This window comes from Coloeus monedula (assembly GCF_965178545.1).
Source record: "Coloeus monedula genome assembly, chromosome: 8".
NCBI classification, from domain to species: Eukaryota; Metazoa; Chordata; class Aves; order Passeriformes; family Corvidae; genus Coloeus; species Coloeus monedula.
Genome location: NC_138788.1, coordinates 24,735,545 through 24,762,847, shown reverse-complemented (window position 1 = coordinate 24,762,847; position 27,303 = coordinate 24,735,545). Strand labels below are relative to the sequence as shown.

The window sequence follows — 27,303 nt, the reverse complement described above, 5'->3', positions numbered from 1 at the left end:
CGCTCGTTGCGCGCATGCGCCTCCCCCCGACCGGCGGCGCGCGGGGCGGGGCGGGGCCGAGCGGGGGCGTCAGTCGCGCGCGGCAGCAGCGTGAGGAGTAGCGCGCGCCGGTCCCTCAGCCCGCCATGGCCGCCGCGTACCGGCTCGTCCTCGTCCGCCACGGCGAGAGCGCCTGGAACCTCGAGAACCGCTTCAGCGGATGGTACGACGCCGACCTCAGCCCCGCCGGGCAGCAAGAGGCGCGGCGCGGCGGCGAGGCCCTCCGAGGTACTGGTGAACGAGAGGGGGGGTGTCGGCCAAGAGGGGGGTCGCGGGGGACGTTGGGGAAGGGATACGGCTTAGTGCGGCCACGTCAAGCCTAATGGCTGCTGGTTTGGGGCTCTTCGGTGACGGGGGGGGGGGCTCCAGTGCCAGGTCGGGGCTTCAGTACTGCTGGGAGAGTCGTAGGTACCGCAGTATGTTGGTTCTCCGGTGCCGGTTGCGTCCTGGCCACTGCCGGTTTCCGTAACGGCGAGGACGCGATCGGTACCGGTGCGGTGAGGCCGCCGCCCTTGCCCTTTCACCGGTTGCATAAGGCCCGGCACTCACCTTCCTGGTCTTCCCCCGCCTCCCCCTTCTCCCGTATTTTCTAGATGCCGGCTATGAGTTCGACATCTGCTTCACCTCGGTACAAAAACGGGCGATCCGTACACTCTGGACCGTCCTGGATGCCATTGATCAAATGTGGTTACCCGTTATCCGGACCTGGCGCCTAAATGAGAGGCACTATGGGGCTCTCACGGGTTTGAACAAAGCTGAGACAGCGGCAAAGCACGGTGAGGCGCAGGTCAAGATCTGGAGGCGCTCCTATGACATCCCTCCGCCTCCCATGCAGTCTGACCACCCCTTCTACAGCACTATTGCGAAGGTAAAACCCATTGCTCTTTGGTTGCCTTGTAGGGAGTCTCCTAAAAGTCACCTGCTGTGTGGCCTGGCTTCCTCTATAAGGTCTCCTGTGTTTCTGCTGTGTTACCTGGGGCTGTTCAGCATGGTACTGGTTGGCTTTGGGCTGAGTTTATCTTACTCCCTCCCTGTGGGTTGAACCCCTGGGCACTGCACAGACAGGTCCAAAGCAGAGGGGCAATACCTCTGTTGATCATTAGTGCCATGACCCATTCATGGATATTTGATCTGGTTTCTTTGCCCAGATAGGCAATGTATGACTTTTCCCAGGAGGGCTCATGGCCCTGTGACTCATTGCAGCCTCAAACCTCAAAGGCACTTCCTTGCTTCCAAGCCTGGCTTTGCTTACATCTAGTGGGTCCGCAGGTGGAGAATTTGGGGGAGGGACAAAATCTTGCCACCATCTTCCCACACTGGATGTAGGGCACTGGGCTGCTATGTGAGCATGGTCGTTCTCCCAGGATCGTCGCTATGCCGACCTGACAGAGGACCAGCTGCCGACATGTGAGAGCTTGAAGGACACCATTGCCCGGGCTCTGCCTTTCTGGAATGAGGAAATCGTCCCACAGATCAAAGAGGGCAAACGAGTCCTTATTGCTGCCCACGGTAATAGCCTGCGTGGGATTGTCAAGCACCTGGAAGGTAGGTCACCCCTGCAAGGGCATCCCAGGGACCTCCCTGCTTCCCCAGCTGGCCCTGTGGGAAAGTCCAGGAGTGATGGCACTGCTGTGTTCACAGGCATGTCAGAAGAGGCCATCATGGAGCTGAACCTGCCCACCGGCATCCCCATTGTCTACGAGCTGGACAAGAACCTGAAACCTGTCAAGCCCATGCAGTTCCTGGGGGATGAGGAGACCGTGCGCAAGGCCATGGAGGCTGTTGCTGCTCAGGGCAAGGCCAAGAAGTGAGGGCAGGCGTCAGACCAGCATGTAGTAGAGCCCCCTGCCATCCCCCACCCCTCTGTTCACACCCCCACAGTTGCAGGAACTTGGAGTTGTGGAGCTGGAGCCGCTCCCCATGGTTAGGCCCATTCCCTCAGGCTCCCCTCTGCAGACAGCCTGGGGGCCCCGGGGCAAGGGCTGGACACGGAGGTCTGGTGTGAAAGGGAGCCCTGGCTCTACCAGGCAGCGACCACACACCTCTCCACGCCATGATCCCAACCCTCAGACTCTGTCTGCAGGGGGACACACCGAGCAATCCCTTCCCATGCCAGGCTCCTCCTTTGCTTTTCGTCCCTGGCAGCTCTCATCACCCGTTTACTGTAGTTTTGTCACTTGATTTAGTCCTGGGAGCAGTGAGGTGAGTGCAGTGCAGGCAGTGACCAAGGTGGGTTCCCCATCTCCTTGTGGGTGCGTAGCACAGTGACCGGGATGCCACTGGAAGGGTTGCATTGTGGTGCACGTGGTACAGCACCCCAGGGTGGTACTCACGACTCTGGGCCCAGCTCTGCCAGCCCCTGCTTTAACTATACTGCCTTCAGACAAGGAGAGAGCCTGTTGCCTGGAGGTCTGTGTCTGCCACATACTTCCCCCAGCTGATGCCCATCCTCATCCTGCTGGTGAAGCAGGTGCTGTTGTGTCCCATCCCTCGTGTGTGTACATGGCCTGTCACTGTGACCTCCCCCCTGCCGGTGTCATGAGCCTGGGCTTGCACAGGGTCAGCGTAACTGTCCAACCATAGCAGCTGTCTTGTTCCAGTTCAATAAAGGAGTAATGCGCAATAAGGAGGTGTCCATGTGTCTGCGGGCCATGGGGGGCTCCCTGCTGCCAGCACATGTGCAAGGCAGCAGTCACTGCTGAGCACAGGCAGGAGGGTGCAGAAGCTGTGCCGGGCTCAAGGAGCAAAGCACTGCACCACAATCCCTGCCTGAGAGGGTGACACCCTGCCATGCTGTGGTTTTTGGTCTCTCTGTGTGCCACACCCTCATCCCAAGGGCAGGGTACTCACTGTGGCCTGAGGAGATGAGATGTGGTGTCCCCATGCTGTTTTCAGCCACAGCCCAGACTGGTTATCAGTGTGCTGAGACAGGCTCTGCTCCAGCCTTGACTCCCACGTGGGGAAACCAACCTGGCAAGGCGAGTGCCTAGGGTGGCGCAGCCACAGCCTGGGGCTCTGTGCTGTTGCTCTCACTGCAGCAAAGGCACCCATCACTCCTCTTTCCCAGCACTGAAAACGTGCTTTCTCCTGGCCCTGGTGCTGTAGAAGCTGTTCCCTCACCCACTCTGCTGCAGGAGCCAGATCAGAGTGCCACAGGCAGCCCTGGCTCCTCCACAGGTTGTAATGAACAAAGCATGGAGCTCTCAAAAAATGTTTATTATCCACAAGTAGCAAACCTGTCCTGCCAGTGGGGGCCTCGCTGGACCTGTGAAGGAGATGGGAGCCCAGGGGCTGCTCTGGCTCCACAGGCCCCAGTCCTGCAGCCCCCTGCTTCCCCTCAGGCATCACGTCTGCAGGAACTGGGGCTGCACCCGGGCCACCTTACGGAACTCCTTGGTGTGTGTCCGTGGGCACTGCATCTTGCACCAGCTGATGGGCACCATCTGCACCCCTGGGGACACAGTATGTCAGGGTTGCTCCTTCCCAACCTTGCATTCCTCCATGTGGAGAGGGAGGCAGCTGCATCAGTTGCCCCTCAGGGAGGGATGAGGGAGAACTGTTTCAGCCTAGGCCCTGTCTCTGTCCTGTCCCTACCTGCCTCACTTCGTGCCACCACCACGCCCAGCTCATTCTCTGCTGTGCTCAGCAGGTAGTTGGACTGCGCATCCCCCAAGGAGATCTGGTTGGACAGGAGTTAAGGGAAAGACTTCCACAAGAGAGCTTGAGCCAACTCACTATCCCTGAGGGGGAAGGATACAACTTTGGCCAGGACGATGTCACTGGGGCGGAAGCTCTTGTACACTTCTACCTGCACAGGAGAGAGCAGGCAACACCACACAGTGCCAGGGTGCTGTCAGTGGGGGGACAGGGCCCCAGTGAGCAGAAACTGGGGGCGATGGGTGTGGAAAAGTTACTGGCAGTGCCTCACTGACCTTATCCTTCTCTGTGGCTCGGATGTCTTCTCTCCTGAAAAAGGAGATGGAGGGATCTGAGTGCCAATGAGCAAAGGCGGCTCAACAGCCTGTGGCAGAAGCTACCCTGGCCTTCCTGGGCGCTCTCCAGGACCTGTTGGACACCAGCCCAGTGCTCAGGGCAGAGCTCCAGCTCAGGACAGCCAGCTGCACTGCCCACAGCAGCCTTCCTCCCCCCGAAGGGTGGAGGATCCTAACCTTTTCCCTACCGTATGGTCCCTCGGAAGGTGGATTTCAGTGGTGTGGAGCCAACATACAAGATGTGCACCTTGGCAAAGCGGGAGTTAATGCTGCAGACCTGCATGTAGGAAAAGGAGAATCAGTGCTCCAGGCAGGGAAAGGGCAAGGAGCAAGCAGGACAGGGCTGCCTGGGGAGCTCAGGTCTCACTTGGCCTCCTCCTGCCTGTGACCAAGCAATGGTGGGACACCTGGCAGCAAGCCAGGTGAGGAAGATGATACTTGTGCAATTCGAGGCACTAGAATAAGGCTGAGACCTGCAGTGATCCCAGTCCCTCTCCCTCCATCATGAATGTAAGGAAACTAATCCCTGGTTTGTGCCACCCTTTCTCCAAGCTGCTTGAGGCACTGACCTGCATGCTGCCTGCCTCAGAAAGAGTTATGGAAGGAGAGCAAAGAAAAACTTCCCCTCAAGCCCACCTCAGTCCCAGGGCAGGTGTCCCTCATGCCAATACCCACTTTCTCTGTGAGTGAGGAACCCAAAGGAGCCCCTGAGCTGCCCCTGCCCTGGTGGGAGTTGTACAGAGGGGACAAACAAGCCCAGGGACTCCTCACCGACCCTATCCATGAGCAGGAATAAAGCTCAGTAAGAGACAGAGGGAACCGAAGCCGTGCAGTTTATCAACGCAGTGCTCCAGCGCCCCACCTTGCATGTCACCACGGCCCCCACGTTGGGCAGGAGCTGGGACTCGCTGTCTCTCACCACCGACACCACGGGCAGCTGCAGTGCAAGAGAGAGTCAGCACAGGGCACAGCTCGTGCACAGGATCACCAGCCGAACCCCGTCGGAGTCCAATTCCCCGTCGGAGCCCAATCTCCAAGGAGGCTGCGCAGCCTGGGCGCACGGCAGTCAGCCCCGAGGAGGACCAGCCGTGCCGACGCCGCGCTCACCTCGCTGTCCTCATTCCTCCTCTCCAGGCAGCCGGCCAGCGAGGAGAAGATGAAACCATGACGGGTGTAGGTCCCACTGCCAGCCGTGGCCTCCTCCGTGCTGCACAGCCGCTCACCTGCGACACAAGGGGCTCAGGGGCTGCCGGGGCATCCCGCTCCGGGGACAGCACTCGCTCCCAGCCGGCCCAGTGAGGGGCATCCCCGGGGCAAGCCCCTCCGCACTGCCTCGTCCCTTACTCCTCTCCTGGGCCACCGCGTCCCCTTCCCGGGCAGTAGCAGCCCCAATCCCAGGAGCCCCGGACCGCCCCGGACCGCCCCGGGCCGCACTCACCAGGGACGCAGTAGCGTGCGGGAGGCGCCATGCTCGCTGCCGACAGGGCATCCCCAGGAAGCCCTCATCCTATTGGTCCCCGACGTCAATGCCGCGCTGTAAGCGGCGTGGCTATTGGCTCTCTTCTACCTGTCACGCTGCCTGCTGGGGGCTGTAGTCCAGCGACGGCAGAGGGCGCTCCCGGCATGCTGTGCGCGGGCGCTGCCCGTGGGCCGGCGGGGCCCGGGCATGGAGGCGGCGGGCCCAGGTCGGCGGCGCCGGGCGGGGATGTCAGGGCCTGCGAGAGGCTGTGGGCCTGGAGGGGCTGTGGGCCTGGAGGGGCTGTGGGCCTGGAGGGGCTGCGGGCCTGGAGGGGCTGCGGCTGCCGTGGGGCTGGGCGGGCTGGGCGGCGATACAGAGGTGCTTTGGGGCGGGGAGCGCGGGGGCCGGCAGGCGATGGGGGATGCCTCGTGGGGCAGGAGGTGCTTGTGCAGAGCCGGGAGGCAGTGGGGGGGCTGTCGCCCTGGGAGTGCACTTGGGATGGGAGGCGGTGGGGGGAATGCTTCTGGTCTGGAGGGGCCGGGGTGCTGCGGGGCAGGGGGACCCGGGTGTTACGGGGCTGGATGCGGTGGGGCTGTTGGCGTGGGCAGCTTTTGAGGATGGGGCTAAACACCGGAAAGTATCTTGACGCTGTGGAGCTGGGTGCTGTGGAGCCACCGGAGGGTGCCACAGGACTGCACCTGGGTGCCTGGACCTGGCAGGGGAAGGGCTCGTCTGTGCCTGGGGTGGGGCCAAATCCGAGATTCCCCACCCCTCGGCGGCTGTGGTGATGTCAGTGGTCTTGTGTGTGGTGGTGGTTGCTGTCCCATTCTCATAGGCTCAGTGCCCCCTTGGATGTGGGGACGGCCGTGGGCAGGGCGAGGGCCGGATCCCAGTGCCCCGCTGGGCAAGGGAAAATTGCGTGTCTCTGCTGGAGCCTCATCTCTGTGGTTGTGCTGCTGTTTGCAGGCAGGTGCCTGGGGACAGAGTGGGTCTTGCTCTGGAGCAGGCTGGCTGGCTCCCCTGTGGGTTCCCTGCCCAACAGCTCCTGCCTCTGTAGGTGAGGAAGCTTCTCCGGACTGCAGGAAGGTGCTGTGTCTTTGGAGGGAAGGGCTGACCTCAACACCTGCTTCTGGCTGCAGTGTCTTGTCTTTTACCACACTGACAACACAGGGATGTGTGCCACCCAAAGGCTGCACGGCAGGAGGTTGTTGCTCCACTTTGCACCTGCTGAGTTTCAAGGAAAAGCTCTTGGCAAGCCAAAGGGGAAATGTGGAGAAGAGGGTGGTGCAGGGGTTTGCATGTCCCACCTCTTCTCTACCAGGGTATAGAAGGTCTGGGCAGGAGCCATGCCTGTGACCTAGAATGGGCTGCTGGGTCTGGTGTCCTCATATCCAGTAGCTCCCAACTGTGGGGTCAACCCCACACTCCTCAGGCAGGGTGGAGGAGAGCCCTGGCTCCTTTGGGCAGCTCATCTGGATGCTGCAGCTTCTGCCCTCACCCTCCGTGCTACTCCCCAGGGGCTGTGCTGGTGGGCACAGCAATGCAGAGAGATGATCACTGCTGGAGGGACTCTGAGCTCTAGCACCAGTGCCTGGCACCAGACCAAGGCAAGTGCTTGGCCCAGGCTCAAAACGTGCCTTGGCAGGACCCTGGGGCAGCCTCGCTGCTTAATATTGATGGGTACTGCCTGCACGGAGGCCTGGGGCCCCCAGCCCTGCAGATCGTTTTCCCGTGTGCTGAGCCAGATCGGGTTCCTCGACACTCCCAGCAAAGCTCTTGGGCAGGATAAGGGGCTCAGCAGGCAGGGGAATGCCGGCCCGGGGCTGTCCCCGGGGCCCTCATTTGCTGGTGTGTGGCATTGTTCAAGGATCCAGGCGAGGAGAAGCAGGAAGTGTTGGGACTCTTGGAGTGAGGCTGTGAGGTTGGGAAGGGCACAGGGTGGCCTCTGCAACTTGGTCCAGAAGTTGAGGTGAAGGGAAGTAGCATCCTTCTCTTTGGGGTTAAGGAGGGACTAGGGGAGGACGGGTAATCCTTTACTGGCTCTTCCACGTGTTTCTTGTGTGGATTCCCCTGTTCCTGAACATGTTGGGAAGGGCTGGGAAATGGCCCAGCATCCTGGATGCTCATGCCTTCTCTGGTTTCCTCTGAGTCAGACTCTCCGTGTCACTCCCCCGGCCCCCTCCCCGCTGGGAAAGACGAGATGGGACCAGAGAGCACCTGAGCCCAGATGCTGAGGGGCCTGTGCCCCCTGCTCCGTGCAAAGAGACATCCCAGTGACAGCAGCCCCGCAGCCTCCAGGAGCCTGGGCTCAGCTTCTCCAGCTCGGCATCCCTGTCAGTTCAGGGAGCTGCACTACCGGCATCGGCACGTCAAGGGAGGGGAAGCCCTTCCTGAGGGACAGCCAAGCAGCAGGGTGGCCTGCCCACGCCGAGCTCCTGTCCCCCCAGGCGTGGTGTGGCAGGGATGAGGAGCCGGCAGCGGATGTTTGCCGCGGTGATGCGCCTGCTCCTCAAGTGCCTGCGGCTGGGCCGGCGGCGGCGGTTCAAGCTGGTGCGGCAGGTGGAGCAGCTGTGGCACTATGGGCACCTCTGCCTGCGCTCCCTGCTCTACAACTCCTTTACCAACGGCGATGTGGTGCTTGACTCCCTCTTTGAGCCCGTCTACTGGCTGGTGGACCATGTCACCCGGTGGTTTGGCGTGGTGAGTCCCCCTCACTGGGCAGGGTACGCGTGGTGCTGGGGCAAGTGTGCTTCTGGGGCAACAGGCTCAGGGCTGCCTGTGCTCTGAGCAGGAAGTGAGCTGGGACCTCAGTGTGTGGTTCAGATTGGTTTCCTCTGGCTCTGTCCTGCCTGTGCCTCGCCCCAGGCAGTGAGGAGCAAGCGCTGCCCACTTCAGTGACCCAGGCCCCTTTTCTGTAGGTGTTTGTGGCACTGGTGATTGGGCTGACGAGCTCTATTGTGGCCATCGTGTACATCTGCCTGCTGCCCCTCATCCTGCAGACCTACACACCTGCTTGGATATGCTGGCACCTTGCCTATGGACACTGGAACCTCATCATGATTGTCTTCCACTACTACATGGCCATCACCACCTCACCTGGGCACCCACCACAGGTGAGGCACCGAGCGGCAGCGCAACCTCTCCCAGCTGGACACTGGGGCCAGCTACAGATGGTCACTGGGAACAGCCTGGTGATATTGCAGGAAGCCTCTGGATTGGGGAAGCTAGGCTGGGCAGTGCAGAGTGTGGAGGCAGCGGGGAGTCATGGGAGGGAGATGCAGGAGTGTGAGATGCAGATTTTAAGGTGCACAAATCTCTTCTGACCTTGGCACAGGCCAAGAACGACCTCACTGGCGTCTCCATCTGCAGGAAATGCATTGCCCCCAAGCCGGCTCGCACCCACCACTGCAGCATCTGCAACAGGTAGGGCACCCTCCCTCTGCCTGGGGCAGCCTCTGGAACCCTGCTCCTCACCCCCTGCCCCAGTGTGAGACAGGAGCCCTTCTCCTCTGCTCTGCCACCTCCTTGCCCTGTCGCTTGTAGCCTGCAGGGCTGAGGGGTGCCTGTCCCCTCCCAAACACGCCACTTGCACTGGCTCTGACACTGGCACTGCTCTCCTCTCTCCCAGGTGTGTGCTGAAGATGGACCACCACTGCCGTATCCTTCTGCAGTACTAACCGGTGGCACACTCCTGGGGGGAGCCAGCCCTGCTTCCCCTTTCTCTCCCAGTCCCTCCTCTCAAGGAGACAGCCAGCATAGGGATGGGTGATGGGAGCAGGGCCCAGAAGAACTGCCCTGGTCCCTGGGTTGGGTTTGGACCCATGGTCTGTCACAGTTATGTACCTTTAACCCCAGAGGCAGCCTGGCTAAACAACTGTGTGGGACACTACAACCACCGCTACTTCTTCTCCTTCTGCTTGTTCATGACCATGGGCTGCATTTACTGCAGCATCAGCGGCTGGGAGATGTTCCGGGATGCCTACGCAGCCATTGAGGTGAGCGGCCAGGCCCTGGCCCTCTCCTGCCGTGCACCGAGGCTGCCTGGCTTCCCCAGGCTGAGCTTGCAGAGCAAGGCTGGGCCAGGCCTGGCCCCTATAGTGACTTTGCTTCCCCTCTTCGTCCTCCTGCGGGGCCCCCAGCTGCTCTGGTCCTGTGGGGGTGTGAGGGGAAGGGTCCCTGCCCCACTCCTCTGAGACACATAACTGGTGCCCTGTTTTCCATCCCCCTAGAGAATGAAACTGCTTGAGAAGGAGAGACTGCAGGTGGCCGCCAACCAGGTGGGACATCCCTGCCCCCCAGCTGCTCCAGGCAGTGTGGAGCAGAGCTGCCCTGCAGGCTGAGTCCTGCTTGGGGCTCTGCTCTCAAGGAGCACCCCACACCAGAACTAGCCCCCATGTTCATCTCACGTGCCAGAGAGCTGGGGCTGGCCAGGCAGCTCTGCTACGGACATTGCCTCCAGCAGCTTGGGGTCTGCCTCGCTGTGCACCCAGCTTCCAGGGGCTTGGGCTGGTGACAGCTTCTTGGCATGTGCTGCTCAAGCTGCAGCACTGCATACACATCTCACCCTGACCATCAGCTACAGTGTCCTGACCAGTCCCATGGCTGTTCCCTGCCCCCCTTACCTCCAGCCCACTGCTCCTCACACCAGCTCTGGGTGTCTGTCTGTCTCGTAGCTGCCTCCCCCTCACCCTGGCTGTTGCATTAGTTCCAGTTGCAGTCCTTTCTTGTTGTCCAAGCCCTGCAGCAGTGAGGGGTGCAGCAATCCCTGTCTGGCTTCAAGCTGTAGTTTGGGTAATCCTCCCCATCTGGTCCTTTTTCAGACATACTACCAGACCCCACCACCCACCTTCTCCTTCCGCCAGCGAGCTTTCCACAAGAGCGTGGTCTACCTCTGGGTCCTGTGCAGGTGAGGGGGGCCAGGGGCTGGGGAAAACAGAGTGAAGCCTGTGACATTGCTCTCCCTAGACCTGCCTATAGCTGGGCTTGCTCGCTCTAGCGCAGACGTCGCTGCCCTGCCAGCCTTGGGCCACAGAGAAGGAGAGATTTTGTCTCTTTGTCAAAGGAGATTAGACAAGCCGACCCACTTAACGTGGCTGTGGGTGCGGGGAGGCAGCCTCAGCCCCCACCAGCTGCAGCACCAGGGAAGGAAGGCCTGTGTTCCACCTGCTGTCCCTTGTCCTACCTAGCTCCGTTGCACTGGCCCTGGGTGCCCTCACGCTGTGGCACGCTGCCCTCATCACCCGTGGGGAAACGAGCATTGAACGGCACATCAACAGAAAGGAGAGGCAGAGGCTGCAGAAGAAAGGCAAGGTGAGCGCAGCCCACGGCACAGGGGCTGGCTGGGACAGAGCCAGACGTGATGCACCTCTCCCTGTCCTGCAGGTCTTCAGGAACCCTTACAGTTACGGCAGCTGGGATAACTGGAAGGTGTTCCTGGGTGTGGATGTGCCAAGGTAAAATCCTGGGGAAGCCCTTGCCTGAGAAGGTGGTGGCTCAGCAGCTCTTGGGGTTGTGGGAACAACAGGGGCTGTTCTTGGGCTGCTGTGGGAGAGGATGACAGTGAACATTGATCCCACACTCTGCACTGCACTGGGCATTTTAAGGTGTGGAAGACCTGGGCATCATCAGCCTTGTGCTTCATGAGCCCTGTCTGGTAACAAGGTGTGGCCTACCCAGCACACCTTTGCCAGGAGAATCCCAGCTGAGGAGCTCAGCCATCATGGCAGCTCAGGACATGGCTCCTCAGAGCTGAGAAGCGCCAAGACTTCACCTTTTGGCTGTGGCCTCCCTTTCCCCACAGGCACTGGCTCACCCGTGTCCTGCTGCCCTCTCCTCACCTGCCCCACGGGACAGGCCTGAGCTGGGACCTGCCTCCCTGTGTGATGGAGCAACATGCGCCACTCCTGGCAATCTGAGGCCCTGTGCTCTGGACGTCCCTTCCCACAGGCAGGGGAGCACGTGGGGACCCGCTCTACTGCTGCAGCTTCCTTTGGCCAAAGTGCGCAGAAGGCTGCTGCTGGCACATAGTGCTGACCGGAGCCAGAGCCATGGAAACTCTATGGACACTGTTGGTGCCTGGATGCCTACTCTCTTGGTTCTCGGTGGCTGCAGGCAGCCCAGGGGCAAGGTGGCAGAGCTGCTGCTCCCTGCACCAGCTGAAGGTGCTGCCCTCATTAGCACAGGTACGGGCCAGCATTGGCCCAGCTCAGCTCTCTCTGAAGGGCTGGGTGCAGAGGATGGCACCCCCATCCCCCAACTGCTCCCTGGGGAGTCTTTTTAAGACCATCCACTAAATACTGGTTTTTTTTTAAGGGAGTCTGTTTTTTTTATCTTGTGGGTGATATAGACTTCTGGGGATGGGAGGAGAGGGACCACAATGTGAAAAAAGGAGGAAGGGCCTATAACCAGCATTTTAAGCTGCTCAACATACGGAAGAACTGAGGACCCAGCCTGAGCTGCATGGAGACCCTCAGAGCATTATCAAAAACAGATATATTTATTCCTCTGGCACGTGGGTTGTCACACACCACACGTGGGCACAGACCTGTCCTTTCCACTCCACATGTGGTGGGTCTGTCCATCACTGTCCCTGGCTGCAGCAGAGGGTGGGCAAGCCACAAGCAGCACTGCTCCTTCCCAGCTGTGGGTGCTGAGAAGGGACTGCAGTGAGGGATGCTGTCTGCTGGCCTGCACGCTCCAGCCCCGGCACTCGGGGCAGTCCTGGGCTCCAAGGATCCGGAGGGTCCGTGGCATCGGTTGGATGACTTGGTGGGTTAGCGAGGCGCTGGTGAGACCGTTGGTCAGCACAGGGAGGGGATGCAGGGCGCTCACCTGCCTGGGCTCCCGAGCAGGAACCTACAGGGACAGAGATGGTGCCATCAGCCATGTCCCCTACATGCTAGCACCCCCTCAGCAGCTACTTCCACACACTCACCATTCCCCACGTGCTGCCACTGCTTCCTTCCGCACCAGCCTCTTTTTGTCATCCAAAGGCTTGGCCAGTGCCCGGATAACTCGGCCCTTGTATGGGAGCAGCTGTAGGACAGAAGGGGCTCTTTGTGAGAGAACTGGATGCTGGCTGCCCCCCAGGAGGTTTGGGACCCCCTTGCCCCTCTACATACAGGCGCAGGCAGCAGGGTGCTGCAGGAGCACTTACCACTGTTGTGGGCAGACTGGTGAGCGCATGGGCACAGCGCAGGGCAGCGATGCGGACAGCCTGGAACAGACAGGGATGAGGGCAGCACAAGGGGCAGGAGAGGGGCGCAGCAGGGAGGAAGGAGGGGGTGCACGCACCATGGTGGGGCTGGAGGTGAGGTTAAGGAACTTGGTGACCAGTGTGTCGACATGCAGGCTCATGATCTGGGGAGCTTCGAGCAGCAGTGGGTGGAGGCAGCTCAGTGTGGAGAGCTGTACTACACGATCAGAGCAGGACAAGGCCTCAAGCAGGAGGGAAAGCAGCTGCAGAGAGAGGGAGAACACAGGAGTGATGAGTAACCCCAAACTATGCACTCTGCAATGTCACAGCATACCCTGCCTGCCACCTAGGCTGGCTCTTACCGTGGGCAGCTCTGTCACCAGCACAGGTTTGGGGAGGTGGTTGAGCACATGGGACAGGCCCTTCAGGTAATTTGCCTTCACATCTGTGAAGAGCAGAGATGGTTAAAAGCAACCAGCAGAGGGAGGGGATGCTGCCTCGGGTCCCCTGGTTAAAGGGCCAGGAGTGGTGAGGCTGGGCTGGGGGTGGCCACTCACCAGGGCCAGCCCCATGGAAGCCTTGCACCAGCTTGGGGACGTTGTCAGTGAAGAAGCGCTGGCGGAACATGATGCGCACGTCAGCATGGCAACCCTTGTGCAGCACGTCCGGGGACTCGGCCATGAGCAGGGAGAAGCCATCAGCTGCAGTGGGGCCCAGCTCTGTGTCACCCAGCAGACCCAGCAGCTGTGAGGGAGAGAGCCCTGAGGCAGAGTGCCCTGCTGCTGGGGGTCCCTAGCCAGCCAGGGGGGAGCAAGGCAGGTTTCTCAGATGTCACCCAGCCCCACCACCACCTACCTTGTCTGTCAGGCAGGAGCTCAGGGGGTGGTAGCGCAGTACCAGGGCTTTGGTCACCTGTGCAGGCAGAACAGTTGGTACCAGGCTGGGTCCCCTGGCCCCTCTGTCCTACTCATCCAGGGCAGGCCTTACCCAGAGCAGCAAGGTGAGCGCCTGCATTCGGTGGGGCCCCTCCGCAAGGCCGGGCTCCATCCTGTTCACTGCAAGCTGCAGGATTTCATCCAGCTGCTGCCCTAGGGACAGAAGGGACAAGCTGAGCTATTCCCCTTGCCAGCAGTGGGCAGGGGTCCCTGGCATCTGCCCCAGCCCCCTTACCTGCTGGGTGTTTGTTCACCAGTCCTGCAAAGCACTTGGCAGCTGTGGTGGCTGTGAAGGGACAGTTGCAGGAACAGCTCAATGCCAGCAGCTCCCGGAGCAGCCATTCCTGCTGAGGGATTGCCACCTGGAAGAGACACAGAACGTGTTATGGCCCAGGGCTGCAGCTGCTCCCTCTGTCTGTCCATGGAGCTTGTTGTGCACAGAGGCTGGAGGGTGCTCGGGCAGGGCTCCTCTCCACCCTGCTCCCCCCCAACGTACATCGCGGGGCAAGGAGCAGACGAAGGCCATGAGGAGGGCGACCAGGCGTCTCTGTGCCTCCAAGCACTCCCCATCCTGTGAGGGAAGAACAGTGCCCATGTCATCACAGTTCTTGCTGCCAGCCTGTGCCAACATCCTCATTCCCACCCATTCTGGTGCCCCAGCCCCAATAACCAAACATACCCCGAAAGGCTGGAAGGAGCAGGGAAAACTGTTTTGGGGTAGGAAGGAGACCTCTCCGTTCAGAAAGAGGGGCACCACATGAGACACACTCTGGGCAGCCAGCCTAGGAGAGAAAAGACATTGTGATGTGCTGCTCTGGAAGGGTCACCAGAGACCTCCCAGGAGGCACAGGGTCACCCTGTACAGATCACAGCAGGGGCCATGCAGCCTGCTCCCTCCCCACGATGGAGCATCCAGCTTCCTGCCCCAGCTTCACTCACTCAGGGCTCAAGTGCGTGGTGGCAGCGCTGATGACTGGGATCATGGCAGCCAGCACCTCTTCCTCCAGCAGTGCCTTGCCTGGCAGTGTATGGGTGCTCTCTGCAGGTAATGGAAGGAATGGAACTTGCTGGGGCCTGCTGTTCAGAGGGAGGAGGCAGGCACAGCCCCCTGAACCCCCATCAGACTGGGGCAGGGCTCTGGGACAGTGGCAGGAAGCAGCGGAGCCCACTCTTGAGGGCCACGGGTGCCAGAAGGTATCAGCAGTGGCACTGACTGCAGGATCAGGAACCCCTGAGAGCCCGGGAGTTGCCTGCTCTTCCCTCTCCCCCTCCAGCCCTGCACTTACCTTGCATGGCTGCCTGCACAGCCATGGCCAGCAGGCACGGCACCACCGTCTGGTGGAAGTACCAGCAGCCCTCCGCATCCTGCTGGCACTGCAGGGCCACGCGGTGCAGGCTCTGGCACACAGAGACCATGTCTTCTGTGTTCCTGGCCTCGGTCCCTGCAGGGCACAGTCATCATCACATCAAACAGCCTCAACATCCCTGATCTGCACCAGGATCCCGGGACAATGCAGCCCTTCTGACTCCCACTCCACCAGTGGGATTCACAGCCCAGGTGTGGGTTCCTTGCACCACTGCCATTCCAGCTCTCTTCCAGCCATCACCAGTAACAGAGGCAGCTCCTGCCCAGACACGCTCTGTGGAGGTGCCTGCAGCAGCTCCATTACCTTTCTGCACCTTCTGGAGATGCTGCAGCAGGACAGGCACAGTATCCCTCACGATGCTGGTGTGGGTGGACACAGCTGCCAGGGCCTGCAGGCAGCGCTGCTGCAAGGAGTGGTGGTTGTGGTAGCTCTCTTCCCGCTCTGAAGAGGAAACACACCTCAGAGGGGTACCTGGGGTCACCCCACCCAAGGGCAACCAGGGCCTAGACCCTGCCAGGGTGGATGGGGTGAAGCAGCGTGGCAGACCCAGTCCACGCCAGGCTCAAGGCACAGTGCTTGCTCTGCAGCTGGGCAGCTCCTTCCCACAAGGGTGATCCTAGCTACCAGACCAGCCACAGCTTTCCCTGTGCCAGCACACAGTGCCTGCAACTGGGAATCCCCCATGAACAGCCACCAACCTATACCATATGGCACAGCCCCACTGCCTGGCAGGAGCCCAATGGGGATGGGAAAGGCTTTACCCCAAAACCAGTCACCACACCTTCCCCAGCCCTACCTGACTGCAGCTCCTCTTCAAGCCTGGGTACCATGCGTCCAGAGAAAACCTCTGGGTAGGTGGGGGCCAGGGACCCAGCTGCCTCCATCGCTGCTTCACTGCCAGAGGGAAAGAGAATGGAAAAGGTGATGCAAGGACTGCAAATCCAGGGCTGCTTGTACACCAGCTCCACAGACCTGGCCAGAAGGTGTCTCCAGAACCTCATTTCTCAGCAATTTGCTTTTTTCACTCTTCAGGTAGGCAGAGCAGAGTCTCCTGATTTGATAGGCTCAGACTTTCTCATTTGCAGCCCATGAATTGTCTGGTTTATCTCACAGAGTCTTCTAGCTCAAGGAGTTCCTGTGCCTTCCCTCAGACTACAACCTCTCTCTGCAGCAAAGCCAGGCTTTGTTCCTCCTCCCAGAGCATGTGTGACTGCAGTGATGCCAGCCCACCCCTCACCTGCTCTGGGAATCCTCCTCATGCAGAGCGAGACGGATGAGGTGATCCACAACCAGCTCCAGACCAGAGGAAGACAGGAAGCCTGGAACAAGAGCCATAGAGGAATCCTACCCTTGGCCAAAGGCAAAGATGCTGGTGTGCTGGACAGGATCCTTCCCCCTCATCCAAGGGGCAGCAATGCAGCAGCACACCAAATGCCAGAGATACAAGGTGCCCAGCACAAACAGGCAAGAAAGAGAGCAAATGTCCCTGGAGCTCATGGCTTGGGTACAAAATGCTGCCACTACTCCTGTGCACCTACAGGCAGCAGGCAAGGATGTTCCAGCAGCCACTGTGTCTCTCAGAAGAGAGTAACACCTCCCTCTGTCTCCTCAAGGAAAACAAGGCACCAACCTTGCAGGGAGCCCAGGACAGTCAGTGCCTTGATCCCAACCAGCTGCAGCTGTACGCTGGGATCCGTCAGCGCCGAGAACACCACAGAGCAAACTGGGTCTTGGAGCGACAGCAGAGTGCTCTCATCTGGAGAGAGGGGCATGGAGTCACTGCCTGTCACCACACAGCCACCATCTTGCACTGTGTGGTGATAGCACCTCCACAGCACTTGACAGACCCTTTCTGGGGTGCTGCATTTGACACCCAATCATGCAGGGTCCCTGGGACATGGCAGGGGCTTGCACATGCAGCCACACTGGCCAGTGAGCTTTCCTTGTCTGTCAGCATACAGGAAAGTGAGGTCAGAGCCAGCAGCCCTTGGGACACGGATGCCTCCAGAGGGACCAGCCACCCTCACCTTCTTCCACATGTCCCCACTTCTGCTGCAACTCCAGGAAGCCTAGCAGCATTTCCAGGATTGTCCTCCTCTGGCTGCTCTGCAGGGACACAAAGGTGTAACCCAGATCACTGTCACTGCTGGGACAAAGCTGCATCTCAGCCCAGCGCTGCGAGGCCACAGGGTGCCCATGGGGTTTCTAACCACACCAGGGAAGGACATCCCTTTAGACACCATGCTCCCCCAGGCCCTGCGCAGCCAGCGGGTGGCCCTCACCTGCGTGTGCTTGGTGTACTGCTCCAGCAGCAGGGGCAGGACACTGCGGGTGATGCGGTGGTAGGTGCGGAGGGAGGCACCTGCTGCTGCCTGCAAGAGTTTGGCACTGGGCCACACCAGCTTCATGTCGGGCTCGCACAGATGGTGCCTGCAATCTGAGATAGGCTGGGAGTCAACTGCACCGGCGCAGAGCTCCTCTGCCTCGCGTGCGGGGACACAGCTGATAGCTGGGCTGGGAGCAGCTCTGAGCTGCAGCACAGTCTCCCCAACTGAGCAGCTTCCCATAGCCCCAAGTGCACAAAGAGTGCAGTTCCAGCAGAGAGGGAAGCAGCTCAATCCCCTTGTCCTCCCTTCCGGCAGCCAATTACCTTGGAAAAGCCAAAAGTGGCTGTGAGGACTAGAAAGAGAAGAGGCTTGAAAGAGAAGAGGAGTGCAAATCTCTACCTAAGAGGATGCTTTCAGGCCTGGCTGCTCGGCAGGGTCTCTGTTAGTTACCTTGCAGGATGCTGCTGAGGAAGGAATCCAGCAGATCCTCAGAATCAGAGCTGAGCACAGAGCGGGAGAGGCAGGCAGAGAGAGCATGCAGTGCAGCCAGACATTCCGCCTCAATCTTCTCGCTCGCTGTCTGGAACACCTGGAGGAAAGGCCACAGGATGAGCTGCACTCCATGTCGACAACAACCGCAGGCTTCAGGCTCCCAACGCAGGCTGAAGGGCTCAGGCTCCTGCCTCATTTCCCATGTGATTTGAACATGCAGCATAGCATGTTCAAGCCACAGGGACATGCTGATAGGGCTGGCCTGTCCCCTCCACTTTTCAACTGGGACAGTCCAAGGTCACAGGTGTGGGCTGCTGGGAGATATGGGGCCCACCTGGTCTGGTTGAGAACTGCTGCTCAGCAGAAGCCCAGCCATGGTGGAGCCCTGCAGTACTCACCTCTCTGCGCAGGGACGACCAGAGGCTGGGGAGGAATTCCTGCAGCTCCTTTTGCCCGTAGATGGCACAGCAGGCAGTCTGCAAGAGGGAGCCAGTGAAAGCATCACAAAGAAGCCAGTACCAGGTGGACACAGTGCTGGGACACTGCCCATCCTGGCAGGCTCATGCTGAGCTGCACAAATCACTCAAGAAAAACAGGAAAGAGTGATGCAGGCCAAACCAGGACTCTGGAAATTGTGGCTCTGCAAGGGAAAGTCTCTGGCTGGCAGGGAGAAGGGCTCAGAAGTGGCTGGCAGCTGCTACTGCCACAGATCAACAGTGGGCTGAAGGGAGTAGGGGATCCCTCCTTACCAGAGTCTGCAGCGAGTCAAGCTTGGCACTTTGCAGTTCTGAGTCCAACTTCTCAATAAGCAGAGGGAGAAGGAACTGCAGAGAGAAGCACTTCAATTCAGCTCACCCTTTGCACCACCTTGTCCATGGCCCTGCAAGGCTGCAAGTTCAGCCTCTGCCAGGAGAGCAGAGGTGAAGGGGTACCTGCAATAGGCAGCCCCTTCCCAGGATGTCAGTCAGCACTCTCCCCATGAACAGCCCCAGAAGGAGACAGGGCTGCCCAAGTGCAAGCTCCTGGTCCCAGTTGTTCCTGTCCCACAGAGTCACAGCAGGAGCTGCAGCACTATGAAAGGCAGCCTGTGCTCAGGGAACAGTGAGGTGCTCAAGAATCCCTAAGGAGCTTCGTACCTCAGCGAATTGGGGCGTGGAGGCCAGTACAGCCCGGAGGCTCAGGATCAGGTCTTCCCTCTGGATGCCATGAGGATCATTGGGGGGCTGGAAAGGAAGCAGAGAGCAGGTCACCCACCAGTCAGGAAACATCCCAACCCAGCCATCAGCCGAGGCTGCATCACCTCATCTTCAGCAAGGCAGCAGCAAGTGCCACTGGAGCTAGCTTGGTACCAGCCTGTCAGCCTGTGTACCACAGCTCACAGCTCAACACTGCCCAGCCAAGACTCTTGGCCACCCTCTCATCCCATTCCCTTGAGGGGACAAAACCCCCTAAGAAAACACCAGAAGGAACAGGCTGTGGCACACAGCAGACTCACTCACTGGAGTAAAATCAACAGGGAAGTAGCAGGATGTAACTTCAAACAGCTCTTCCACAAAGGGACCTGCAGACAGAGGAGAGGGAGTGAGCAAAGATACTGGGCAAAAAAGGCACAGCAGCTATGTTTAGTACCCATGACAGGCCAGCTCTGCAGCTTTTAAAGTGTGTTAGGGACCAGCCCAGGCCTGATCAGGCCCAACAACCATCCCTCCAACAGCTCAAAGAAAAGGGACATGTCTCCCAGTCAGCTCTGCATGGCAGGTTTAGGCTCACCCAGAGAATAGTCCTTGGCAATGAGATCACGCACGATCTGGAAGGCCACCAGCAGATTGCGGGGATCCTTCTCCCCATCCATGACCTGGATGAAGCCGAAGGTGAAGTCAGCACCCAGGCCCTTCAGCTCTGCAGAAAGAAGGAGCATGAGCAGGTGAAGGACATCAGCCCTCACCAATACGGAATTAAATCAGCCAAGTTGCCCCAGCCCCACAGTCCTTTTCCAGCTCTCCCAGGCAGAGCCACAGAGCCCTTGGAGAAGGTAAAAGCAAGTAATTCTCCCAGCCTCAACAATCCCAGAGCGGTTCTGGCATCTGCCCCCTCACCTTCCTCCCTGGTGCTCATGAAGTTGGTGATGATGCTGTAGACTGTGTGGCGGTCCAGCTGCATCAAGGACTGAAGGGAGGAGCAGACCAATCAGAACCATCCTCTACACATGGCAGCACAGCTACCCACTACCCCATGGGCACCACATGCCCTTGAGAGAGAGCAGGACCCCCAGCAACTCAGCTGCTGCTTCCTGGCACAGAGATCCCATTTATCACATGCAAAGTGTGCACATGCCTATGCAATGGCACATGAACACGACTGTGTCCCATCACTGCATGAATGCACCATCAGTCACACCAGGGCCACGCGTGCTGCCCAAGGCACTGCCAGCAAAAACAATCTTAAATTGGAGGAGAATTGGACTGGGGGCACTTAAACACAGCCTGGAGAATGGAGCAAAAGGAAATAATTCCCCTAGGGCTGAGAAAAGAGAGGACAATGGCCAAACAGGATCCTTGGCTGCTGTCTCTCACAGTCTCTCTTGCAGTGAGCCAAGCCATCTCTAAGCCCTGCAGAGGCACTGCACTGTGTTGAATGTGGCCAGTCCTCAGGGCAGGTAGGCCATCCCCAGACACACAAGGAGCAGAGATCAAGAACAGGAGGATAGGAAATCACATTGCTCACCTGCACATGTACCTCCTGGAAGATGGCTTTGAGCACAGACACTGCTAGCCCTGGGGACAGCACCTCGCACATGCTCTGAGGACAGGAAGAGAAAAGCAAGAATAGAATACCATGATGGCAGCCACGTAACAGAGCTCCTGCCTCTGTACAGCAGCTGCCTGCAGGATCCTCTTCCACAACAGGGAGAGCTCACCACCCCCTCCCCAGACAAAACAGGACAAGATGCCCATCATCACCACTGCTCCCCAGGCTGGCCAGGGAATCCTTGCCCCAATACCAACACAGGCAGGAAATCAAGGCAGTCTCCTCTCCTGGCTCCTCCACAAGGGGCACAGCAGGAGAACAGAGGAGACAGGGCAATGCTGCCAGATGGGCTGACAGCCCAGCCAGGCCCTGCTTGACACACTGCTCCAACCCACACCCAGGTGCTGGACCTCCCTGACGCTGCTCTGGAGCACATCCCAGCACTGTGGGCTGGGGGTGCGAGCTCACCAGCGCTCGCAGTCCCTGGAGCACCGAGGGGATCACCAGGTGATGATCTTGCAGCCGGCTCTCATAGAACAGGACCAGATGCAGCACTGTCAGAAACAGACACCAATGTGTGTTAGCCCTAGGAAACACAGCTGCTGGGTGCTGGCCCCAGCTCAACCACAAACTGATGGATTAAGAGCGAGCACATCTTGCACTGGTGAATGGGACAAACTGCCACTGGTGGGTGCACCCACCTGGCTCCAACACCTTTGCCCTCTCCTCATGAGCAGCCCACACCTGACTGCAGCAGATCAGCACCCACCTCTGGCTGCTGCAGAGGTGCCGGAGCTACCCAAGAGGCATTTGCCGTGACCTGTCCAGACATGTGGCTGCAGACACCAGCAGCAGAGTGGCAGTCAGCTCATCGGAGCCTGGAGGATGTCATGGGGTGGGGCACAGGGCTGGGGCAGGAGCTCTGGCTTCCTCACACTTGGCTCCACAACACATTCCTGGCCCCTGAGTCACGGCCATGGGCGCCTGCACACCCCAGCCCTGGGGAGTGGTAGCAGGAAGCAGACTGGAAGAGCCGGCTAGCAGCATCCTGTGCCCACAGCTGCTGCAGAAACTCAGCCCCCCAGGAGGCAGCCTGACGCAGCGCTTGAGAAATGAACTGCGTGAGCAGGGACACGAGGCTCTAACCCAGCTCCATCCCCTTGCTCAGCTGCCCTGAGTCTTCTTTCTCTGCCAAGCATCCCTACTGAACCTCTCCACTTCTGGCTGCCCCTTCAGAGCACCCCAATTCCCACCAGTCATCACACCTGACTCCAGCTGCTCCAGTAGATAAGGTTCTATGCACAGCTGCTCTCAGCCCTGCCTGACTTCAGTCAAAGACAGCCAAATGCCAAGGGCTAAGCATCTTCTGCTTCCATCCTCCCCTTCCTCCACCTCACTTACTAGCTGGGCCCCCTGTCTAGCCAGGCTGCTGGCTTAAGTTCAGCTTCCCATCTGCAAGGGCCCCAAGCCCAAGCCAAAGTTTGTCAGCACTTACTGGCTTTCCCTGCTGCCAGCCAGTTGCTACGGGGCATTTAACAAAGCCAGAACTTCTCCTTGCCTCTATGAGCAGGGCATCTTCCTCTCCCCACTCCAGTCCCACACTCCATTCTCATCCTTACACTGATCTCCCCTCCTCCCCAGGCCTCAGGGTTCCTCCTGAGTTAACCTGGTCAGGTTGCAAGGCTGCAGTGTGATTTGGTGTGTGAAGGACAGTCTTCCTGCTCTGAATCACCACCCAAGGATTCTGACATACAGATGTATCCCCAACATGTCCTGCGTGGCGCTGAGCACAACTGGGTGTGCAACACTCGCTGTCAGGGATTTGGTGTGTTCAGACAGTGACCTGAATTGTGTGGTGAGGCTGGCAAAAAGGCTGCAGTGCAAAGCCTCGTGCCCTCTTTGGACTTTGACTCTTAGAGACATGTACAAAGTTGTCACAGTGTTAAATCAATCCCTTTGCCAATTGCAGGACAGACACTTTAATGGCACAGGCTTTGTCCCCAGCCAGCCACTCAAAGGCCAGAACATCCCTTACCTTCCTTCTCCTGGAGCAGGGAGTAACACTGGAGCAGGACTTGTGACAACAGCTGGATGCCTCGCCCTCGCATCCGAGGATCTGTGTTCTCCAGGCAAAACCTAGGCCAAGGGAGGAGAAAGCCCAGGAAGCCTGTTGTGAGCAGGGACATCCAAGCAGGAAGTACATCCTGAGCAGGCACATTACAAAAACAAAGAGGTGCCACTCTGTGGACCCAATCCTGCCTGACTTGCTGGCAGGGTGGGAACAGACTCCTCTCCCCCTGTCCGTGCTGCATGTGTGCACTCAGCCCCAGAACCATGCAGAAAGAAATCCAAGTTCTCAAGTCAGATAAAAGAAATTGCTCTTGCACCATGCTCTCAAGATCAATGCTCTTGCATCATGCTCTCAAGGGTCAAAAGGGTAAAGCCTCTTATAGTTAGGCAAACCCAGACCCCAGCTAGGGAGAAATGAGCCCAGGCCATGACAGTTTGGAGACAGAAGCAGAAGCTGAGTGCCAGCCAACTTGTGACATGGTGTTGTGCAGCTGTGTGCTCAGGCAGCTCCTGCTGGGGACAGCCCCAACTGAAAAGTGCCCTGCAGCTTGCTGCCTGCCACATCTCTCCTCTGTCCTGGGAGAGCATCAAGAGCTGCTCCGGCCTTGCTCTTTCCCAAAGAGCTCCCACGTCCAAGGAGGGCAAAGCACTGCTCAAGCCCCATGCTATGAGCAGACAAACATCCTGCATGCTGCGATGTGTCTACCAGTGCTGAAGCTCATCCTGGATGAGCACACTTTTCCTTCTAACTGTGCCTCCTTGTGGGAATGTCCCCTGCAATGCCCTTACCCGATGTATAACTTGCACAAGGCTTTTCTTACCCCAGGGCTTCCACAAGCTGCAGCACTGTCCACCTTCCATCTTTCACCCCTGGAGAAAGGAGGCAAAGAGTGAACCAGAGATCATGCAGGCATGGTAGTGGAGATGGATGCTGGGAGGCATCACAGCACTGCAGTGGGAAAGGCTGGTCAGTGCCGACTCCTCACTAAGCACCAAAGGAGCCATGTACACTTAACTGGTGGAGCTGCCTCCAGCCCTGCCTGCGAACACCTCTGAGACTGAGAGCAGACAGCCAGGGGAGAACTTGCTCGCACTTTGCCTCACCCTCTCCCTGAAGCCTGGCTGTATGTATGGCTCCTGAGAGAAGCCTTGCTGTGCTCTACTTGACTGAGATACTAAAACCCCCTTCTCTAACGTGAGCATGCTGTGAGGAGATGCAGGGCAGCTCTCCAGGTGCTTCCTGAGGGACAACTGGCTGAACAAGCAGCCCGGACACTAGTGATCACTCAGCTTCCCACTTTGGCTCCATCATCTCCACACTGTGCTGAGCAAGACCGGCACAAACTTCCTCCAAGATGAAGGGCAGGGAGAAAGGCAGCTTTGTGGTCAGAGAAAGATAAAGTTCTGGGATTCTTGGAGTCTATTTCCAACTCTGACTCAGATACCTCACCAGGTTGCCTCATTCACCTCCTCCCTCCATATTCTTGCAGCTCAGCTGGGGGAAGAGTCACTCCTCAGGAGGCTTTGGTAAGGACCTGCTTGTTGCACCTTACAAGAACCTTGGCAGAAGGGCAGGTTCTCCATTCCTGCCACCCATTCCCAATGTGACAGCTTCCCAGAAGGAAAGCTCTGTGTACGCCCTCTGATCAGATATGGGGTGGCAGGCAAGGGACTGCCTTACCTTCAGACCCCTAACCTGCAGCCCAGGTGTCAAGTGACATTACTGAGAAACAAGCAAGACCCCTCACTCTGTACCTGGACAAAACAGCATTCCTCCACAAAAAAAAAAAACAATCCAAATCACCTTGCAGTCACTGAGACTCACTGTCTTTGCCCAGGAGCACTTCTGGGCACTCTGGAGGGACCTGCTCACCTCTCTGCCCTGCTGAACCTACACGACTGACAGGGCATTCACCCTCTCAGAAGTCCATAGGTTTCATTATGGGCTTTCCCAAGCCTTGTTCCAGCTTGTGTCTCCTGCTGTTGCAAGCATTTACTGTCTCTCCCTAAGCAGTTAATTCCAGTATTAAGATACACTGTTCATCATAGAGCTGTCTCTAGGGATGGGATGACAGTGTTTTCTGGCAGAGTGTTCTGACAGCAGGCAGTCCCGACTCCAGAGACAGAGCTTTCAATCCTGCCTGGCGCAGCAGGGAGAGGGAGCCTGAAATGAGGAACAGAACAGATAAGGGGAGTTGCACGGAAGAAGAGCCCAGCAGGTCTCGGAATTGACAGGCACAGACTGAACAGGGAGTGCCCTCAGAGACAGCCATAATGTGCTGGCAAAATTTCTTGCAGAATAACAACAGTGAAACAGCAAGCAGATGCTATGCACCAGCCAAGGCAGAATGGGCTGCAGGGAGAGCTCGGATGGCCCGTCCACATCCAGCATCCCAATATCTCACTCTGCAAGCTCATGAAGAGCCCTTGTGCCTCTGCATCATAACAGAAAAGGTCTGAGATAAACGCCATCTCTGTGGCCAAGTGCTCTGCTTCTCTGTGTCTGCAGAAAGCGAAAGCAGCTCTACACAATGACTACTCAACAGGAAAGAGCTGCAGTGTGATGGCCAAACCACAGCCAGGTACTGACAGTCCTCGTGGTCAGTGGCAGCGAGGTCAGCAGCTCCTTTGCTCAGCTCAGCAAGGGAGCTCCCTCTGTTCTCAGGGACCCAGGTGTGACCAGCTTTGCCTCACATGGTGTGGCCACTGGCCACTCCTCCCCGGCACAGCCTGTGAGCGTGGTGTGCTCGTGGGCAGCACCGCACAGGCCGTGGTGTGAGCACCAGCACAGCTAATTGGACCTGCCTCATGAGCACAGCAGGCACAGCGGTGAGCCCCTGAAACTGCTGCCTCCACATCTGACAGCAGCACATGTGCTCCAAGGTTAATTAGGCACCTTGAATCTCTTTTACCAGGAGGGGCTGCTCTCCTGTTTTGGGATTCCTGTAGTTCCCAGAGACTAAACAGAAGCAAGCCATTCACCCTGTGCTGGATTGCTACTCTGAACCAACATGCTCCCTTTCCTGACAGGTCTGTCTCCCTTTCACACAGAGTCCTCCTAGGTATTAGTCACTTCTGGAGGCCTTCCATTCTTGTCTCCCCCACACCCTCAAAATGTGAGCACAACATTCACAGGGAATGTGTAATGGATTCTGTAACAGCAGTATCCTTCTTTCCCCATTTTTTAAGAAAGATGAATTCAGCCTCCTCCTGCCACCTACTGACCCACGCAGCCCAAGCTGCCTGTGACAGCACCAAGGCCTTTCTGCCACTTGCCAAGTTATGCTCATTTTAGTCCTCAGCAACAAATGGGGGAAGCTCAGTGTATTTCTTACAGCAATTGCACAATGGCTGTGAGCTTAGAAAAAAACTCCCCTTTTACTCAAGGATACATAATGCAATTTAATCCTTTCTGATGTGTGGTTCCGTATGAGGTCAGAAGGGCCCAAGGACATTTGCCAGCCCCCCCCGTTTTTGAAGGTGGGTTTGTCACAACAGCCACACGGCTGAAAAGAGCTGGGGGGAGAAAATGGGGGGCAATTCCCTTTGTATGTCTTCCAAGAGACAAAGCTTTCTCCAGGCGCTTCTGTAACATGACATCAGGCAACAACAGCAGTTGTAAGGTTATCCTTCCCCACATCTATCCCAAATATGTCAGAGACTGTGCAACCCTTCTGCAACATCTTGAATGTCACATAGCTTAGTGAATTCCCCCAAATTTCCTTGGCATTTTCTTCACTCTGTGTTACATGGGCCACTGGGTTACCTTCATGTTTTGCCAGCTCATCTCATCACCAAGACACTACAGAGCAGTTCACAATCCATCAGGCCTTGGGAAAGGTCTATAAGCTACCCCCCTCTGTGTAATGTAACATATAAAGATAGCCGTTCTCTGCTCTCTCAGCTCCTTCCTGAAACATGCTGAAGCCACTGCCTAGAAACACAAAAGTATCACTTTATCCTTAGAAAGCCACATTCCTGAAGCTGTAACTTCCCTAATATGACAGTCACTCAACTGTTCCAAGCAGAAGGATAAATTATCCAAGGAAACCAAATGCCTCAAGCTCTGTTAGGAAAGGGGGAGAAACCACAGTGAGGGCAGTCTGCACCAGTCACCTCCCACAGTACCTCAGCAGGGCCATGAGCTCTCCTCCCACTGTCGATTTCTCTGCCACCCACATCTGCCTCGCTCCTGTAGCCCCTCACCCTCGCTGCTATCCCACTCCTACCGCATATCTCCTTGTCAGCTCCGAGCTGCAGGCTCTACCCTACCCATTCCCCCGTGCCGTGCCCCGCACGGCAGCCTCACAACCCACGGACACGCTCCGTCCCACGCCTCCACACCCTGCCCTACCCAGCCCCGCAGCCCCACACGCTTCCTCCCAAACCCCTCCCCACACCGCCGCCACCCGCCCGCCGCACCCCGACCGTGCCCACGCCCGCCCCAGGCCCAGCCCGGCCCCCCGCCGTGCCCACGCCCAGTCCCGCTCCGCCCCCGCGCGGTACCTGCCGCCACCTCCGCGCCGCGGCCGTCCTGCTGCCCGGACACGAAGTCCAGGACGGAAGCGGCGAGAGCCTCCATCCCGGCCCCGGCCCCGGGCCCGGCCCCGGCCGCCGCCATGACACTCGCGCGCAGGGCCGCGGCCCGGCCCCCGCCCCGCCGTGCGCGTGCGCGGGGG

General features: G+C 58.6%; 4 protein-coding genes across 7 annotated transcripts; 2 read left to right on the top strand and 2 right to left on the bottom strand.

Moving 5' to 3' along the window:
* Nucleotides 1-56: 56 nt before the first annotated feature.
* On the top strand, nt 57-2,665 carry PGAM1 (phosphoglycerate mutase 1). The gene is made up of 4 exons (XM_082286533.1): nt 57-267; nt 633-907; nt 1,404-1,584; nt 1,681-2,665. The coding sequence occupies exons 1-4, from the start codon at nt 126-128 to the stop codon at nt 1,848-1,850; spliced, it is 768 nt and encodes a 255-aa protein (XP_082142659.1). The 5' UTR covers nt 57-125; the 3' UTR covers nt 1,851-2,665.
* Nucleotides 2,666-3,245: 580 nt separating this feature from the next.
* EXOSC1 (exosome component 1) lies at nt 3,246-5,519 on the bottom strand. Its single transcript, XM_082286583.1, has 8 exons — nt 5,470-5,519; nt 5,139-5,254; nt 4,894-4,968; nt 4,220-4,308; nt 3,972-4,005; nt 3,797-3,847; nt 3,634-3,718; nt 3,246-3,490 (listed from the first exon to the last, which is right to left on the bottom strand). The coding sequence occupies exons 1-8, from the start codon at nt 5,498-5,500 to the stop codon at nt 3,384-3,386; spliced, it is 588 nt and encodes a 195-aa protein (XP_082142709.1). The 5' UTR covers nt 5,501-5,519; the 3' UTR covers nt 3,246-3,383.
* Nucleotides 5,520-5,669: 150 nt separating this feature from the next.
* Nucleotides 5,670-11,801, top strand: ZDHHC16 (zDHHC palmitoyltransferase 16). 4 transcript variants are annotated; one of them, XM_082286083.1, is made up of 11 exons: nt 5,670-5,716; nt 7,644-8,190; nt 8,409-8,603; nt 8,825-8,913; nt 9,119-9,147; nt 9,352-9,485; nt 9,720-9,767; nt 10,311-10,396; nt 10,677-10,800; nt 10,873-10,943; nt 11,291-11,801. In XM_082286083.1, the coding sequence occupies exons 2-11, from the start codon at nt 7,954-7,956 to the stop codon at nt 11,403-11,405; spliced, it is 1,128 nt and encodes a 375-aa protein (XP_082142209.1). In that variant the 5' UTR covers nt 5,670-5,716; nt 7,644-7,953; the 3' UTR covers nt 11,406-11,801. The 4 variants fall into 4 exon arrangements, with proteins under 4 accessions (XP_082142209.1, XP_082142210.1, XP_082142207.1 ...); XM_082286082.1 differs by adding an exon at nt 6,548-6,694 and having other exon boundaries at nt 5,681-5,716; nt 10,677-10,943; XM_082286084.1 differs by lacking the exon at nt 9,720-9,767.
* Nucleotides 11,802-12,180: 379 nt separating this feature from the next.
* Nucleotides 12,181-27,254, bottom strand: MMS19 (MMS19 homolog, cytosolic iron-sulfur assembly component). Its single transcript, XM_082285727.1, has 31 exons — nt 27,131-27,254; nt 23,446-23,494; nt 22,590-22,690; nt 21,023-21,108; nt 20,531-20,605; nt 19,903-19,972; nt 19,577-19,705; nt 19,306-19,367; nt 18,943-19,029; nt 18,556-18,630; nt 18,205-18,282; nt 17,765-17,903; nt 17,270-17,424; nt 17,015-17,093; nt 16,618-16,743; nt 16,225-16,306; nt 15,784-15,881; nt 15,291-15,428; nt 14,907-15,062; nt 14,560-14,659; nt 14,300-14,402; nt 14,117-14,191; nt 13,856-13,982; nt 13,673-13,773; nt 13,541-13,597; nt 13,243-13,429; nt 13,048-13,130; nt 12,784-12,948; nt 12,647-12,706; nt 12,425-12,525; nt 12,181-12,345 (listed from the first exon to the last, which is right to left on the bottom strand). Exons 1-31 carry the CDS (start codon nt 27,243-27,245, stop codon nt 12,318-12,320), a joined length of 3,087 nt encoding a protein of 1,028 aa, XP_082141853.1. The 5' UTR covers nt 27,246-27,254; the 3' UTR covers nt 12,181-12,317.
* Between the last annotated feature and the right edge of the window lie 49 nt (nt 27,255-27,303).

Excerpts from the sequence above, each read along its gene's own strand:
- MMS19 (XM_082285727.1), bottom strand. The coding sequence starts at position 27,245 with ATGGCGGCGGCCGGGGCCGGGCCCGGGGCCGGGGCCGGGATGGAGGCT. Across the intron at positions 19,706-19,902 it reads CATGAGCACCAGGGAGGAAG|AGCTGAAGGGCCTGGGTGCT; the intron begins GTGAGGGGGCAG and ends TTCTTTCTGCAG. Across the intron at positions 17,094-17,269 it reads AGTACACCAAGCACACGCAG|AGCAGCCAGAGGAGGACAAT; the intron begins GTGAGGGCCACC and ends GTGTCCCTGCAG.
- PGAM1 (XM_082286533.1), top strand. The coding sequence starts at position 126 with ATGGCCGCCGCGTACCGGCTCGTCCTCGTCCGCCACGGCGAGAGCGCC. Across the intron at positions 268-632 it reads CGGCGGCGAGGCCCTCCGAG|ATGCCGGCTATGAGTTCGAC; the intron begins GTACTGGTGAAC and ends CGTATTTTCTAG. Across the intron at positions 1,585-1,680 it reads GATTGTCAAGCACCTGGAAG|GCATGTCAGAAGAGGCCATC; the intron begins GTAGGTCACCCC and ends CTGTGTTCACAG.
- EXOSC1 (XM_082286583.1), bottom strand. The coding sequence starts at position 5,500 with ATGGCGCCTCCCGCACGCTACTGCGTCCCTG. Across the intron at positions 5,255-5,469 it reads CGCACGCTACTGCGTCCCTG|GTGAGCGGCTGTGCAGCACG; the intron begins GTGAGTGCGGCC and ends CTTGTGTCGCAG. Across the intron at positions 3,719-3,796 it reads ACATCGTCCTGGCCAAAGTT|ATCTCCTTGGGGGATGCGCA; the intron begins GTATCCTTCCCC and ends CTGTCCAACCAG.
- ZDHHC16 (XM_082286081.1), top strand. The coding sequence starts at position 7,954 with ATGAGGAGCCGGCAGCGGATGTTTGCCGCGGTGATGCGCCTGCTCCTC. Across the intron at positions 8,191-8,408 it reads TCACCCGGTGGTTTGGCGTG|GTGTTTGTGGCACTGGTGAT; the intron begins GTGAGTCCCCCT and ends CCTTTTCTGTAG. Across the intron at positions 9,486-9,719 it reads ATGCCTACGCAGCCATTGAG|AGAATGAAACTGCTTGAGAA; the intron begins GTGAGCGGCCAG and ends CCATCCCCCTAG.